This window comes from Apiospora hydei, assembly GCF_038363865.1.
Source record: "Apiospora hydei strain CBS 114990 chromosome Unknown utg000004l_segment0_segment0, whole genome shotgun sequence".
In the NCBI taxonomy this organism is placed as follows: domain Eukaryota; kingdom Fungi; phylum Ascomycota; class Sordariomycetes; order Amphisphaeriales; family Apiosporaceae; genus Apiospora; species Apiospora hydei.
The window spans coordinates 4538046-4554756 of record NW_027117363.1 but is presented as its reverse complement, the minus strand read 5'-3'; the positions used below and the strand labels follow the sequence as shown (position 1 = coordinate 4554756).

The window sequence follows — 16711 nt, the reverse complement described above, 5'->3', positions numbered from 1 at the left end:
CCGCCACGGCCATCACTGGCGTCCTCTCCTCCCCCCTTGAGCTCATCAAGAAAGCCGGCACCCCTCAAGCACCGGAACCCACAACGGCTTTTACTACAGCTTCTGGACCGACGGCGGAGGCAATGTCAACTACGTGAGTAATGCCCCGCGAAAATGACTTGGCCTGAAGCCAGGGCTGATGATCCATGCCCAAACAGCAAAACACGGCTGCCGGCTCTTACAACGTGAACTGGCAAAACTGCAACAACTTTGTCGGCGGAAAGGGTTGGAACCCCGGATCTGCTCGCACCATCAGCTACAACAGCACCTGGAACAACTTCGGCGTCAACAGCTACCTGGCCGTCTACGGTTGGACCCGCAACCCGCTCGTCGAGTACTACGTCGTCGAGGCCTACGGTTCGTACAATCCCGCCTCGGGGGCCCAGAAGAAGGGCACCGTTACCGACGACGGCGGCACCTACGACATCTACCAGACTACCCGTGTCAACCAACCATCCATCGAGGGCACCTCGACCTTCCCGCAGTTCTGGTCCGTCCGTACCCAGAAGCGTACCAGCGGCACTGTCAACGTCAAGAAGCACTTTGACGCTTGGACATCCTCTGGCCTACGGCTCGGCAGCCACGACTACCAGATTGTTGCTACTGAGGGATACCAGAGCAGTGGTTCTGCCTCTGTTACTGTCCAGCAGTCGTAGAGTTCTGGGCAGGATCGGTGACTAGCGACAACACCGCCTGAATGCTCTAGGGTGGATTACGCCAAGGGGTTTCATGCTCTGACCCGACGCGCCAGCCTAGAGTTGTTGTCCGCAAGCCCTGGTTCGTCTCGTGGGCTTTCAGTAGGCACAAAAGTAACTGTCTCGAATCTTGGGGGCTGTTCTTTGTCCTATATCTTCTCATTCATTCTCGGCCCAGTGCTGATGTACATATCTTGTTCATTGGAAGTACCTTACCTACATGACGATACTGGTACCAATTTCAGTCATCAGTCTGGCTTGCATGGCCACAACTGATGCCCTTGCATATACAGGAGATATGTGTAGTCATACGTGAACGCAGCATGCATCGTGACAGCAAACAGTATATTATTTCGATGCCGACAAGCGCCTGGCAGAGGAACATCTTGGCAGCATTAACGAGAGAAGCCAAACCCCCACGCAATTCCCAGGCTCTCCGCAAATGGTCATATTTGACGTTTTCCAGCCCTTGTATGAAGGACGACGCATCCTATTATCATGCCATCCCCCTTATGTTTCGTAAGATCCAGTAGGTCGGGTTCTATAGTACGGTGTCGCTAGCACCATTGAATGCGATCTTATTCGGACTTCCTTTTGGGTCGCGCACCATGCCTGGCGTGGCCAGCTCGAGCAGTCGACGACGCACCATATCCGCGCCCTGCAGGTTCTCGCGCGAAATCAGATATGTTGCCAGACCGGCCACGTGCGGAGAGGCTACCAGCAGCCAAGAAATCTTGTCAGTTTCACCATCCTATTCACACAGGAGAGTAGCCTGGTATGGCACGACATCGGAACCAGCATAACGCGATGAATGGACAGAGGGGGTGGGAAAACTCAAGCTCTATGGAAAGGGGCTCACGTATAAAACTCACCCATACTAGTCCCACTCAGTGTGGCGTATGCGCGACCGGCCGCGTCGGGCCACGCGCTCGTGATGTCGACGCCCGGCGCGAATACGTCGACACAGGCGCCCCAGTTGCTCCAACCGGCCCGCCCGTCGGACTTGTCAATGGCCGCGACGGTGGTGGCGTTGGCCCCGCGCGCGGGCGAGTACCCGCACGCGTCGGCGCCGTAGTTGCTGGCGGCCACCACCACCGTCATCCCCTGCGCGTAGGCCCGCTGCACCATGTCGTCGAGCGGCTGGTACGCCGAGCCCCCGATTGACATGTTGATGACGGAGCGCTTGATCATGCCCAGGGCGGTGGCGTTGCCGCAGGCTAGGATGTGCCGTTAGTCTTCTCTGAACCGGTCAAATATTGCAAGGATAAAAAGAAAATGGAAAAGAAGGAGATCCGGAAGGGTTTCGTACCCCAATCTATGGCTGCCATAACTCCAGACCACGTCCCTGCCGAGTTTTTGTCGAGGCACTTTACCGCCACGGGAATGGTGGTGTTGTCAACTCCCACTGTGTTGCCAGCCGCCGTGGCTGCCGCATGGGTTCCATGGCCGTTATCGTCATCATCCTGTGCTGTGTTAGCCTGCCTGCCCAGCTCCCATGCTCCGATGCAGTCTCTGTTCCGCCGACGTACCGGAGCGCCGTCGATGAAAGTCTTGCCCCAGATGGCGCGGCCGCCGAACTCCTGGTGTTTCAGCTGGATGCCGGTGTCGAGAACGTACAGCCGCGTCTTGGGTGCCGACGTCTTGAGGTATCCGATCATCCCCGGCATGCGGTGGGAGATCCGGGCGAGGCCCCACGGCGGAGGGGACGCAGCATTCGAGTTGCTGCTGTCATCTCGGGCTACGGGCTTCTTGATGGCCGCCTGAACGGTGACCTTGCCGTCCTGGGCAATGTAAGCAACCTATAAAAGTATGGTGTTAACTTCAAGAAGCAAGTAGGTCTCTCGAAAACCACGCATATGAGTGGGCAAGTACTCACGTTGGGATGCTTCCTGATTGTTTCCAGTAGTGCCTTGTCGCACTCGATGTGGAAAGCGTGTAGTCCGTTGATGTTCTCAAAAGTCTTGCGCAGGCCTCGATGGGGGCCGAGAAGCGGCGTGGACAGCGTGCGCAGCGAGTTGTAATAGTCTGTTGCTGCTGGCGGCGCGAGGTCCTGTTTCAGGACCACGATCCAGTTGTTGTCGACAGCGTCTTTGGCGTCGCGGCTCAGGAGAGGGGCCTGGGCGAGAACACAGAGTGGCCAGAGGCACAAGGCCATCAGTTGGATGAGCATCATCTTGTTCTCTGACAGGGAAGCGAAAGAAGAAGCGGTGCGCCGAATCGCGACGTATGTGAAAAGTAGGCTTCTGAAATATGAAGTTTTTATTTATTTGTCTAGGCTGCGGGCGCATCTGAACGGATCTCTGTGGGCAGATTCTCTGGAGAGTGCATCTGATTTGGTGAAGGCCGTGTACAAGTGTGCCTGTCAATATGTATGCAGTGTTTTCAGAAAAAGGGGGAGGGGAGTTGGGAATTTATATTTGTATTTGCATTATCAGTGAGAAATGTTTGCACTTCTTCGTGTGAGAAGAATGGCGCGCGAGCGACCTGTCGTCTATGTCAATCCCCATCCTACTCTTCCCACTCCTATCTGTGCATAGAGCATCGATAACATTAGCAGTATGTCCGGCGTCACCGTCGGTTACTAGTATGACTATTAGGTAGATATATTGAAGATCGGTCGACATTGACCCCGGTTGGACCCCAGAGTATCTTCCCAATCTCGGGCGAACTCGCATAGTCTTTCCTCTTCGGCTTCGCCCACCAATATATTGCTCGACGTCACCTTCCTCATTCGAGGCGCTTCCATGCTTTGATCATCCCCCAAGGCCAAGAGGCTGTTTGGCGTTCTGTAGGTGGAAGCGACGAGTGCGCTGAACAGCCCCTTTTTCCCGACGCGTCTTACCACCGTGGTTGGCGCCACCAAGACCTGCCAAAACAGCTGAATAGGGGGTAAATTGTACAGTCTGTCTTGGAAATAATAGGTACACGGTATTTTCAATCAGCCGGCTGGGGCACGGAAAGGTCTTTTATTTGCCATTTCGAAGCTCGCGATGCGAATTCTGCTGTTCATCATGTCCAATGTTGAGCTTGGTTTGATGCCTGAAAGTAAACAAACACCTCAGCTTCGAGGATACACTTCGCAAGAAAAACACCAAAATTCCACACTGCGCGCATAACAAATCTCCCAAGTTATCCTTGGCTTCCTTCCAATTCTTACCGCAGTGGGAAACAGTGTTGAAAAGAGGCCGATGGCGTTCTGCCTGTCACAGTGGCTTCATAGTGTAACTGGATGGACTTGCTCGGGTCACTGCTATTGGTTCTTGAGCTGCGGCGGCGGCGGCCCCGTCTCGGTCTTAATGGACCACGATGTGAAATTGCATTATTGCTTTTCAGCAGCTGAGAGTGAATCTAGCTATGCATAAGCAAAGGGGTAGTTAGATAGGCGACGGCGGCATTCGTTAGTAGTATACCCAAAGCACGATGCAATGACAACAGTCCCGTGATAGTCACTGACACGAACAGCATGATGCCAAGTTAGGTAATCGGTCGTACATACGCTACGGGGCTTGGCCTCAGGGTCTCAAACCGGACTCGCACAGAGAAACTGGACTCACACAGAGGTCATGTCTTATACATACGCATGTCTCTCGGAGTTCAATACTTAAAACGCACGACAAGGGTATGGGGGAGCTGTGGTTCTCCAAGAAGGCTAAGCTGGAAGCAGCCGGAAGTCAGCATACAAGATGTGACCAGATACCAACTCACCGATCAGTGCTTGACGTGAGTCGTTCAACACTGACTCGTAGAGCCTGACATATGATTCATCGTGTAGCCCCTTTTTGACCGTCAAGGCAAAGGAAGTGTAGTCGACACAGGGTCATGGTAGCAATAAGGCTGTCCGTCGGGCAGCGCAGCTTGACCGTGACGGCATACGGACAGAATCAAGACGCGAGCCAACCCCTACTATCTTGCGACTTTGTGTAATCACCAGCCTGCTCCTTGTTGTTGTTTCTTGCACGCCACGCCTACCGCTCGGGTCAAGAATACGATGCCTTCGCTACGAAGATAGGCCAAGCGCCCAAGGCGCCTTGAAGAAAAAAAATGCCTCATAGAGAAAAGGTCACGTAGCCAAGCGACCTTGACCGATCGCCCGAGAGTGTATGTATGTGCGCATGGCCGTATGGCTGGCTGGCTGGCTGGCTGGTGATAGCATCAGTCCAGGGCAGGAGGAGCTGGCGGTTGCGTGGGGGGGGATGGCGCATAGCAATATTTAACCTGAGAAGAGGGCCAAGCCGTGTCGCCTAGGCCGGCTCCTAGAACTCGAACCCCAAGAGGTGTTTCCGGTGTGAGATGCTACCAGCCTGTCTTCGGTCCACTGTCAAACAAATCAATCACACGGCGCGCACAGTCGACCGGCTTTCCTGAACGGGCAACTCCCTGTCTGCTTGGCCCTGCAGCAGGAAAATCCGGGGCTCGCTCCGTGGCTGTCAACATGAACGAACCATGGCCGCAATTGCGACCCCCGCACGCCGATCATGTTCGGAACCCAGAGGATCTCGTGGCCGTCATCTCTTACTTTACTCGCCATTGTCCATCACGCTTGTGCCCGTGTTTGCGGGATTTTATCATGGTTACGACGTTGCAGCAATTCCGTTGCACGAGACGGCCTCCGGGAAGAGGGAGATTGAGGAGGCGGGGGGGGGACACTGCACCATGAGGAGGACAGCAGCCAGCAACAGCAACAGCAACACCGCTACTGCCTGCGGGCGGCTAACCCCGTACAAGTAAAACCGTGGTCACTCACCGTCTCACGCCATACCACCGACGCATCGCGCGTTGACCCCCTCGTCCCCTCCTTCTTCGTCTGCCAAGCCTGTAGACCCAAGACAGAAGTCAAGATGCCCAAGGCAGTCTTGCCACCCCGAATGCTCTCATGCGCCTTGCCGGTCGTCGTACCTAAGCAGCTGGCATGCTTTCCAAAACGTCTCACCGATCTTGGGACGGCAGCCACTTGTCGAGCAGGTCGACCTCCGGGTGCCCAATGACGCGAATATAAAGTTCGGGCCAAGCAGCCAAGCAAAGGCCAAGTGCCATCGCGCGTCGTGCCCCCGACAGTGGCAGAGTGGTCCCCCTCATCCCACAAACCTCAAGCTCGCCCCCCAAGCCCTTAAGCCCAAGCCCTTAAGCCCAAGCCCTGAAGCCTCTAAGCCTCCAAGCCTCCAAGCTCCAAGCTCCAAGCTCCAAGCCTCCAGCGTAGGTTCCCGGGGAAGGTGCTTACTTGCCCCCATAAAGCTTGTTTGCCTTCGGGATATATAATGGCGGCGAATGCGCAACTCTCCTTTTCCCTTTTCCATTCCGGTCTACGGTACACCACTGCCGCTGTAGAATGCCTCTCTCCGACACTTGCATGCCCTCACCTTCAGTCTCCACCATTCCTAGCGCAGGCAGGCGTGGCGACGACCCGTTCACCCCAACTCCGACTCTGCCGTATCTGGACCGCCAGGCTTACCGTCCCACCCGGAGACCCAGCAACTCCAGCTCGATCTCGTCGGCATCCTCGTCCTCGTCCTCGTCCTCGTTCTCTGGCTCCTGGAAGTGCCCTCGCAGCCTATGCGCCATGAGCCCGGCCAGCGAGGCCTACTCACCTCCTTCGCCCCCTCCGTGTCCCCCGTCACGGCACACCGTACCAAGCGAACCATCAGCCCGGGTGTTTACATCTCCAAGGGAGAGGGCCACTCCGTTCGACACTCCTGGATCATCGACGGCCGCCTCGTCGAGTTCCCTTTCGCCGCCGCCACACACATCCGTGATACGTACGGCCATAAGACCGCCGGGCTGGGCGCGAGGCCCGTCCCTGTCGGCAGCCTTGACGGCGGACGCTCTGTCTAACCGAGGCCAAGGCGCTCTTGATGCCGCCGAGTCTCGCAGTGAGAGACGATTTGTCCTTCTTCTTCTTCTTCTTCTTCTTCTTCTCCAGGTAGGTGGCCTTGCAGTGATTACGTCTGGCTTTCTTCCCGGCCAGTAAATGGTCCTTTTTCCTCCAGGCCACTGGACGTATTTTATGAGTCTCACATTTACGCTTCCCACTCTTGATCGAGTCTGTGAACTTCCAATGATATCGTCTCGAAGCCATGATTGGTTCATTTTGCTTACTACTACAATTTTAGATTACCGATGACTTATGCTGGTAGTTTTGCTGGACTCCGGACGACGACCGACTCTCTCTTTTGCACGGCACTTTTGCATATATAGGTATATACTGGGGTTCCCTGGATGGAAATTCTGCCTGTCATCATTCATGACGAGAATTTGCCATGGGGTGCATTTTTTAGCAGCCGTCAATACAATGTCTACATGCATGTCCACATGCATGTCCGTATATGTTGTATCCGAGTTCCATTGTGCGTGTTGTTCCACGAGCAGTCCGAGTCCAGTCTCCATGTATCATATTCTGAAGGAACGAACGTATACACCGCTGAGGCGGGAGGTCTAAGTTTTATGTACAATTTGATGTACGTGCATGCGCTGCTTGCTTCTGTTCATTCAGCATGCATGTGGGATTGACCCCTGGAACTGTAGTGGTGGTGGGGCTCTCTACCAAGTAGCTAAAGATCAATATTGATCAATGTAAATACCACATGACTGTAATTGTATTATGTACATACATACTTATGCAATGCCTTTTCTTTTGTCGGTAGGTGCCTATAGTCAATACTTCAGGTACACACTGCATACATGTAAGATGGATGTAGGTAGCATTGGAAGTGAGGAAGAAAAAAAGACAACCATCAATCAGCAAGGGTATGGGTTCATGCTTGCTTACTAGTACGTAGCACTGTAGCAGTAGTAGTGGACTGTTTTAGAGGACTGTTTTAGTGGATTGGTGCCTGTGGCTGCATGAATTTGCAATGTTCATGCCGCTGCAGAAGGGCGTTTTGGCGAATGCTACGTCACTCGACACGCCAAGCCATCATCCGTCGGTCAAAACATTCGAATCATAGATCTCCATCAACAACCCCCGTCCCCTAAACTTCTGCATCGCATCCAAAGCCCAGGGCCACGAGGAGGAGAACAAGCCTCAGAAACCACCCGACATCCTGCCGCTCGAACTTCGCATCACCATCGGACACCGGCTCCTTGATTTGCTCCGATCATGGATGCCTGGGCAAAGTCCAACAAGACTACATGCAACGACAATGAAGCTGTAGTCCCGGGGAACAAGGACATTCAAGTCCAGCTCATCATCTCCTTATCCCTGGGCGTCGCGGCATTCCTCGCCTTCTGTGTATGTCCTGTCCTCTAGTATGCTATGCCCGGATCTCTGTCTGACCTTTCACAACCAAACAGTTCTTTCGGCCGCGATGGCCTTCCTTATACGCCGCTCGAAAGCGACACAACGATCCGAAAATCGCTCTTCCCGCCCTCCCCGACACCTTCTTCGGATGGGTTCCGGCTTTGTACCGTGTCACCGACGAGCAGGTGCTGGCCTCGGCTGGCCTTGACGCTTACGTCTTCCTCTCCTTCTTCAAAATGTCGATGCGCCTGTTCTCGGTCATGTTCTTCTTCGCCGCCGTCGTACTCTGGCCTATCAATATCACTTTTGGCGCCATCGCCCCGGCCCCTGGTGACGGCAGCGACGACTCTAACAAAACTCCATTTTCTTACAACTTCAACAATAACGGCTACGATCCCTTCACCGCGGTAGACGATGGGGATAACGGTGATTTTGGGTCACAGACCGAGTCCAACTATCTGTGGGCCTATCTCGCCTTTACCTGGTTCTTCTCCTTTCTGGTCGTATACTACCTCAACTCGGAGACGTTTAAAATCATCAAGGTCAGGCAGGAATACCTCGGCACCCAGAGGACTATAACAGACCGCACTTTCCGCCTAACTGGCATCCCCAAGGATCTTCGCACAGAAGAGAAGATCAAAGACTTTGTCGAAGGCCTCGAGATCGGCCATGTCAAGTCGGTGACGTTGTGTCGCAACTGGGCCGAGATTGACGGTTTGATGGCCGACCGCAAGGCCGCCTTGCGTAAGCTAGAGGAGGCCTGGTCGGTTTATCTGTCCAAGAAGCCAACAGCCGTGGAGCCTCGCCTCAGGACACCAGGACAAGGCAATGGCGACGCTGTCAATGGTGAAGCTACCAACGACGATGCTGATGTGGACCAGGAAACTGTCCGGGAGGGAAGCCGGTTGCTGGCCAACGAGAGCCTTCGCAATCTAATGAGCGAAAGACCACGGCCGACCACTCGGATCCGGTTCGGCTTCTTTAAGATGCGAAGCCGCCAGACAGATGCAATCGACTACTTCGAGGAAAAGCTTCGCCGCCTGGATGCCAAGATTGTGGCCGCCAGGAAGAAGGAGTACGAGCCTCAGGCCACCGCCTTTGTTACGATGGACTCTATCGCGGCTAGCCAGATGGCTATACAAGCACTGGTCGACCCGCGTCCGGGCGAGCTCCTTTCGAAGCCAGCTCCCAGCCCGTCGGATGTAGTCTGGCGCAATACGTACGCGTCACGCGTGAAGAGGCGAACCCAGTCGTGGCTCATTACCATTTTCATCACTCTGCTCACCTTGGTTTGGGTGATTCCAGTCATTTTCCTGGCCAGTCTTGTCAGCATCTGCACCATCGAGAAAGTATTGCCGGGGCTCGCTGAAGTACTCAACAACCACGAACTCATCAAGGCCCTTGTCCGAACCGCCTTGCCTGTAACGGTGGTGTCCTTGCTCAACATAGCTGTGCCATACTTGTACGACTATCTCAGTAATCTGCAGGGTACGATTTCACAAGGCGACGTGGAGCTCTCAGTGGTTTCGAAGAACTTCTTCTTCACCTTCTTCAACGTGTTCCTGGTCTTCACTATTACTGGATCGGCCTCTACTTTCTGGTCCTCCTTCGGAATGCCGTCGGCCAGGATGCAGGGACCATTGCCAGAAATCTGGCCACCTCTATCGCTAGCATGATCGACTTTTACATCAGCTTCATTATGCTGCAGAGTTTCGGTCTGATGCCCTTTAGGCTCCTACAGTTCGGCAGTGTCACCCTCTATCCTATTTATCGGATGGGTGCCAAGACACCACGCGACTTTGCCGAACTGGTCCAGCCGACCTTGTTCAACTATGGCTTCTACCTGCCCACTGCGCTGCTGGTTTTCATTTTGTGTGTGGTCTACAGCATTATGCCGCGGTCATACCTCGTGCTGCTGGTGGGTGTCTGTTATTTCACACTGGGTTACTACGCCTACAAGTACCAACTCCTATATGCTATGGACCAGCCTCAACATGCCACCGGTGGCGCTTGGCGTATCATCTCGTCACGCATCATTATAGGCATGCTGTTTTTCCAGGTTGTCATGCTGGGTACCTTATCACTTCGGAAGGCCTTCATCCAGGCTGGGCTGGTGGCCCCGCTGCTGATTTTAACCATATGGTACAGCGTTTACTTCAACCGGCGGTTCAAGCCCTTGACAGTGTTCGTGGCTCTCCGTAGCTTGAAACGCGACTCCGATCCAGGAACACAGAGTAGCCCCGATCATGATGCCCGACAAGCTTCAATGCCTACCGGGCTCGCCCGACGGATGAGCACAATCGATGAGGATAGGGAGAAGGGCTTGCGGTTCGTCAACCCCAGCATGACGGCTCCCCTCGAGCAGCCATGGGTCTATCAGGACCCACCACCGCCGTTGTCGCCGGACGAATCGGCCGTTGCGTTCATGGACGATCTTATCGATGTGGAAGAAGGGGTGGACGATGTGGGCAGGAGGACGCCACCGAGTGAGGCGAATGGGAGAAATAGCGGGATTAACAGCGGGTCGAGTTCCTTCAGCTTCGGAGATACCCATGTCTGGCGCGACAACGGCGGCGACAACGTGTAATGCTTTCCTTTTTAATGTTTTGCTCCTGGTGTTTTAGATATCCTCATGTTGCGGGCGGTAGATTGATACCATGCACTGTTAGATTGCACACGAAGAACGAATTGATACATGACTATACGTCGCTAAATCTTCGTCGTTACTATGCACATAGGAGTGAGTCGCCGATCTGGGCCGTTCGTTTGACCAGACGCGGGAGGCTCCTGCCATTCAAGGCCACATTCCGTCGAACATGAACAGCCAATCGTCCCAATACTTCTCATAGTTACCGGTCAGCCAGCTGAGGCCGTCGCCCGATCCGCCGACTCTCCAGGCCCTTGTGTGCACGTCGTCGGTCCGGAGGTGGCGCTTCAGCGCGACGTTGATGCTGAAGCTGCTCGGGCTGACGCCGACAAAGTAGTCGGACTCGAGGAGGACGACGAAGTCCACGAGGGCTTGCTGGTCCCAGCTCAGTCTCTTCAGCGCTTCGAGGTCCTTGCCCTGCAGCAGGGACGCCTTGGTCCGCACCGCCATCTGGAGCCGCGAGGCGGCGGCGGCGGCGAATTTGGAAGCCTCGGTCTGGTTGCCCGTGGCGAGGTAGGCCACGGTCTCGCGATACCCCAGCGACTCGGCCACCGCCAAGTACCCGCCGACCTGCAAGTCGTACGAGGGCCAATTCTCCAACGCGTCGCTCTCCGTTCGTAGGTGAATGCCGAGGAATCTCTTCTTGTTCTTCTTGCTCGTAGCAACGTCCTTCGCCTCGCGCCGGATCGCCTCAACGACCCGCTCGCCGAGCGCCATCACGTCCTCGCGCACCTTGAGCAGGCCCCCGAACGTGGCGAGGAACTCGGGCCCGTCGGCGCGCGCAATCCAGTCCCACACGACGCCCCACGCCAGCCGGACGACGCGCGGGTTCTCGCGGCGCGCAGGCCCCAGTCCGCGCTCGACGGCCGACTCGTTCAGCCACTTGTGGAATCGAGGGCCGAAGCGGTGGGCGTGCCGGTTCTGATCGCGCCGGTCGCACCCGCCGCGCGCCCCGAAGTCCTTGGGGCGAATCTCCTCGTACGACTTTTGCGACTTGGGCTTTGCGCCGGCGCCCGTCGCCGCGCCATCATCTCGCGTCGCCAGGCCATCATCGCCCATACTACTGCTACCACCCGTCTGGGCTGTGGCCGGCCGGCCGTGCCGCGGCACGTCTTCGAGGGTCTCGTAGAGCTCGATCTGGGGGCAGGCGGCGCCCAAGGCCATGCGGAAGTGCGCCTCATCGAACATGTAGCCAAGGGGTTGGGACCAGGCGCGGAGGCCGGCGAGGTTCGTGGGCGAGCGCGTTGCGATGCGCGGCATGACGAGGCCCGACGCGCCGGCCTCGATGGCGTAGCGGATGCAGGTCAGGATGTAGTTGCGGATATTGCCGGGCCCGCCGCTGTTGTTGTCGCACTGGAAGACGAGGCCCGGGACGAAGGCGTTGGCCGCGGCCGCCTGCTCGTCGCAGAGGCGCTTGAGCGGCCATGCGACAAAAGGGGCGCGCGGCGACGAGAGATCGAGACGGCCGCCACGCAAGCCACCGAAGCCGCTCTTGTGCTTGTGATGAGGGGCGGCGGCCGGACATCAAAGCTTACGGGTCCGCCGGCATTGGTGCTGACGGCCGGCTGTTGGGTTGAGGGCGGGGGCCAGGTGGTCGGGGGACGCCAGAGTAGGTAGAGGAGTGGGAGGATGATCAGACAAGTGGAGAGGATGGCGGAGCGGTGATGAATGAGCGCCATGCCTGGAGATCGGGTGCCTGGCTGCCTAGCTAGCTTCAGTCCCCGGAGATGGATCGCATTCTGAAGCAGAGCAAATCTTGGATGCCGGTAGAAGCACGCGATCAGGGTATCATGAAAAGCACAAGTGGTCTGCGATTTGTTCACTTCTATTCATTGTTGGTTACTACTACCTCTGCAAGTCGGCCGAATGATGCTGGGCGGAAAATTGCCAGTTTTGCCATTCTTCCGGGGGAGGTGTGCAACGCTCCCGTCTTCGTTTTGGTTGATGACGGGCAGGGGTTGCTGCTGCTTTCCGGCCAACCGCGGGAGAAGGCATGCCAAGTGCTTGAAGAGGTATTCCTGTATGTTGCGTGATGGAGGACTGATTGGGCCTTCCTTCCCCGGGCTATGTATGGCCTGAGGGTCTCCCCCGAAGATGGGCAATGGCGTCTTGCATGCAGCATGGCTCGTCGTTGGCGGTATCGATTCCATTCATCCCAGGAGGTGCGTGCATCAAATGGTCCGGAGGGGTGCAAGGAAGGGCTGACAGGCTTAGTCGGACAACTAACTGGAGGCTCAAGTAGCGTCTAGTGCCTCGGCCAGCGGGATTGATATGTAAGGCATTACTGACCACCAAGTTGGGGTGAGATCGACAGTATCGACACTTTAGCGCGCTGTTAGTTAGCAAGTGTACATACTGTACTGGCTGGTAGGAAGGAATGGGTGAAGTACGTGAAGTACTTTATGTACTTTGGGAAAGTAAGTTTAGGCAGGTAGGCAAGCCGAGCCGAGGTCTCTGGTCTGAGCTGTCGGATCAACAGTCAACAATCAAATGGCAGCCGAGATGAAAGAGCTGATAACCACGGCGAGTGAGCGTCGTGGCCACTACCGAGACTAGGCAAGTATTGATCCATGCATGCCATCTTGTCTGCAACCCCGCCGTCCGTTGCAGCTTGTCGTCCAAGGAGGTAGGTATGTACTCCCTTACACGAGGCCGTCTCCAGCGTCCGAGACCATCCAAGCACCAAGAACAATCAGACAATCAGACAATTCTTGCCATCCCTGTTATTCATCCGCCCCACTACCAAGGTAGACACCCAGCAGCCGACACAACGGCATAAGTGAGGCGGATGTTCCTCGGATCGTGGATCCTGTGCCGGCTCCGACTTTCCGCCGGCCTGACTGACTGCTTACAGCCCGAGAGGGAAGATGGGGTTTTAGCGAGCTCAGCTAGGAGGGGTCCCCCCCACTTCCACTAAGTACTTGCCAGCTTGGCTCCCAAGGGCTCCCAAGGGCCCCCATGGATGCCATGGATGGCTTCCGATACGCCCTTCGACAGCTGCTGTATTTTCCACGTCGTACTGGTTGGTTACCTAGGTAGGTACAGGCTTTTCGAAGGGGCGTCGGCGGGGCGTTCAGCTATTGACAACATGTCCTGCCGCATCTGATGTTTCCAAGTCACAAGTCACAAGTCACACCAAGCAGGTACCTACCTACACTCCCACGGACGGTGGTGGTTGGCCTATTGTACAGTCTCGTGTCACGCATCCATTCCAGATCGAGGTCGTGGTCGTGGTCGTGGTCGTGGTCCAGGTCCAGGTCCAGGTCGATCGAGGTCGAGCTGCACCCGTCCAGCTAGTTCAGCCCGTCGAGTCCAGTGGTTCAATGTTGGAGACCTGGGCAACCGGCACAATTCAAGCAGTGCGATACTAACGTTTTGATCATGCAAGTACCGCTCTCTAGCCACTACACAATAGAGTTTAATTAGCTTCCGCCAGCTCGGGAGCCACGACCTCGGACCTCCATCATTCATGGCTCTTCAGACTTAGTCTTCAGACTTGGTCTTCACCCCCTTCCCCTCCCTCTAAATTAAGTAGTCGAGCTGCTAGCTGCTAGGTCGTACTAGCTGACTACTAGTCTAGTACTACCCAGAAGTCCCAGCAGCCCAAGCAGTGCTACAGCGACGACTACCGCTACTATGCCGCCTCTCCTCCGAGTCCTCTCTCGCTTCCGGCTTTTATACTTTGTCCAGCAGCTTCCATAAAACCTTCACCTCCATCTTCTCTTCAAGCCTGACAAACAAACTTAGCACCAGCCGAAGCACGAGTGCGAAGCCGGTTCCAGTCTACACCTCGCCCCAAAAAGAACGCCACCGCTTATATTCCAACATGGCTGTCATCGACAACGGCTCGCTGCCGGTCGTGCTCGTCACGCAAATGCCCTCCGACGCATGGATCGAGGGGCTTGCCGTGCGGCCCAACGGACGCGTGCTGACGGCCCGTCTGGATCAGCCCGAGGTCTACTCCTTCCAGGCCGAGGACTCGGACGCCGCCCCCGAGCTGCTCTGCACCTTTCCCGGCTCCAACGGCATCATGAACCTCTGCCCCCTCAAGGGCTGCCACGACGAGTACGCCGTCCTGTCTGCCACCATCAACATGGCCAAGTCCCACTTCTCCAACTTCGTTGTCTGGCGCATCGCCCTCAAGTCCGGCCCCGACGCGCCTGCCCCGGAGCCCGTCAAGGTCGCCACCATCCCCGGCGCCGGAAGCATCCTCAGCCTCACGGCGGCGACGGACCGCGTCCTGCTCCTCGCCGACTCCGGCAAGCACTGCATCTGGCAGCTGGACATCGAGACCGGTGAGAGCTCCGTCTTGATCTCGGACGACTCGATGAAGATCAAGTCCGCCGGCGACTTCTTCGGCCTGAACCGCATGCGCGTCGCCGACGGCTTCATCGTCTTCACAAACACCAGCGCCGGCACCATATGCAAGGTGCCGTTCGAGCACGAATCACCGGAACGGTTGCGCACCCTGGGCCCCGTCAAAATAGCCGCCAACGACGTGGTCGACTGCGACGGCTGGGCCATGACCAACGGGAAGAGGACCTTCTACCTCGCTAACTACATGGACGGCTTCCTGTGGAAACTGGATGTCGACCCCGCCAGCGCCAAGGCGAAGGCCACCGTGGTCATGTCCGACCTGGTCTCCCCCACTGCCGTCGAAGTAGTGCAGGTGAACGGCCAGCCGAAGCTTTTCGTCGTCTGCTGCGGCCAGATCGACGTCGGCTGGGTCAAGGAGCGCATCTCGTGGAGTGATATCAACGCGGCTGTCCAGGTGACGGTCACTACCACTACCGAAGCCGTGGTCGAACCTGTCTAGGCCCCGAGCATCCTTATCTTCGAGGGGGACTTTAGGCCAATCAAGCAGCTCCCCTCATATTGGGGCCTCGTTGGGGAGACAGCCGTCCGATGCTAAGCCCCAGGAAATTCGGGGTGCACTGCGACTAGATTGCATCCTGAATTCTGACCTTAGCAGGGTGCATAATTACCTGGGGAGCGATGTTGGTATGCCGCCACAAGTCTCGGCATGCGGTTCGAGTCCTTTCCACGAACCATGTTGGATCTTTCGACGCCAGACCTCCAGCTCCGGGCCAGAAAGGAGGAAGCCAAGCTGTCAGGTGAAGCGCGTTAAGTGTGTTTCATCAAGGCTGGGGGGGTGTCGCCCAATCGCATTCCAGATCACATGCGAAGAGACGCGGCACGATCATCTCATTGGTTGCGCGCATTGGAGTCTGTACCGACTCATCGCACTGGCCGCGCTGTAAGTTTGGCCTCAGCAACCCCAATGGTGGTCTCAAGAGAAAAGCTTGGGTCGCTCCACGACGCTGGAGGTATTGACCGACGAATGCAGTGCCAAACGAAAGATGGCGCCACCCGTCTAGGTCATGGTCATTGTCATTGTCAATGTCCGTACCTCTTGGTTCATAAGCGCCCGTGACTCTTTTTCAGTGAGGGAATTGTTCAGTTAAAACGATGGCCACCCAAGATCACAACCAAGTCGGTTAAATCGGCCAAATGAGGACGAATTCGGCATATGAATGTTGCTATTGGCTCATCATTATGCTATACGTTCAGTTTGAACAGGAACCTTTGTACAAATATGCTTTCGGTATGCATTGTGGCCATGGGGATCTGTTTCGTACCATTCATGGATCATGCTATATCAGTAGATTTTATGCGTAGCAAAGAGCACACAATCATGCCTTATCAGAGAATATATATAAACCATTCACCTATCCTCGGCCCAGATCTTGATGAGGCGCCATAAGACTCCTGGTCCTATTCCATCAAATACTATCATTCTTTCATCGGTTAATTCGATGCCACACTAGCCTAAGCAAGCGCTGCGACGAATATCCCGCCTACCTCTACGTTGCGTAGTATTCATACTCAACACGGCAGTAATACAATTCAAAACACTCTCCACAGCACGGGAACTCTCTATACTGCGTCCTCGCAATAGCGACAATGAAAAGCGCCATCTTCATGCTTTTGGTATCGGCGGCGTCGCTCGTTGTATCCTTGCCGGTACCGCTGCCATTGCCGGAGCTCAATCTTCCATCCCATACTCCCACAAGCATTGCATTTCAGGAGCAAAAG

The 16711-nt window shown here is 55.8% G+C and overlaps 6 protein-coding genes across 6 annotated transcripts; 4 read left to right on the top strand and 2 right to left on the bottom strand.

The window, feature by feature from the left end:
- Positions 1-185: 185 nt before the first annotated feature.
- Positions 186-695, top strand: PG997_003969 (endo-1-4-beta-xylanase; the record flags this gene model as incomplete). The annotated part of the gene is made up of 1 exon (XM_066808284.1): positions 186-695. The coding sequence occupies one exon, from the start codon at positions 186-188 to the stop codon at positions 693-695; it is 510 nt and encodes a 169-aa protein (XP_066671902.1).
- An 894-nt stretch (positions 696-1589) lies between these two features.
- Positions 1590-2907, bottom strand: PG997_003968 (peptidase S8/S53 domain-containing protein; the record flags this gene model as incomplete). The annotated part of the gene is made up of 3 exons (XM_066808283.1): positions 1590-1951; positions 2044-2533; positions 2611-2907. 3 exons carry the CDS (start codon positions 2905-2907, stop codon positions 1590-1592), a joined length of 1149 nt encoding a protein of 382 aa, XP_066671901.1.
- A 3377-nt stretch (positions 2908-6284) lies between these two features.
- PG997_003967 (uncharacterized protein) lies at positions 6285-6563 on the top strand (the record flags this gene model as incomplete). The annotated part of the gene is made up of 1 exon (XM_066808282.1): positions 6285-6563. One exon carries the CDS (start codon positions 6285-6287, stop codon positions 6561-6563), a length of 279 nt encoding a protein of 92 aa, XP_066671900.1.
- Positions 6564-7827: 1264 nt separating this feature from the next.
- On the top strand, positions 7828-10555 carry PG997_003966 (uncharacterized protein; the record flags this gene model as incomplete). Its single annotated transcript, XM_066808281.1, has 3 exons — positions 7828-7959; positions 8022-9430; positions 9472-10555. 3 exons carry the CDS (start codon positions 7828-7830, stop codon positions 10553-10555), a joined length of 2625 nt encoding a protein of 874 aa, XP_066671899.1.
- Positions 10556-10762: 207 nt separating this feature from the next.
- Positions 10763-12294, bottom strand: PG997_003965 (uncharacterized protein; the record flags this gene model as incomplete). The annotated part of the gene is made up of 2 exons (XM_066808280.1): positions 10763-12112; positions 12151-12294. The coding sequence occupies 2 exons, from the start codon at positions 12292-12294 to the stop codon at positions 10763-10765; spliced, it is 1494 nt and encodes a 497-aa protein (XP_066671898.1).
- Positions 12295-14441: 2147 nt separating this feature from the next.
- Positions 14442-15431, top strand: PG997_003964 (uncharacterized protein; the record flags this gene model as incomplete). Its single annotated transcript, XM_066808279.1, has 1 exon — positions 14442-15431. The coding sequence occupies one exon, from the start codon at positions 14442-14444 to the stop codon at positions 15429-15431; it is 990 nt and encodes a 329-aa protein (XP_066671897.1).
- Positions 15432-16711: the final 1280 nt, after the last annotated feature.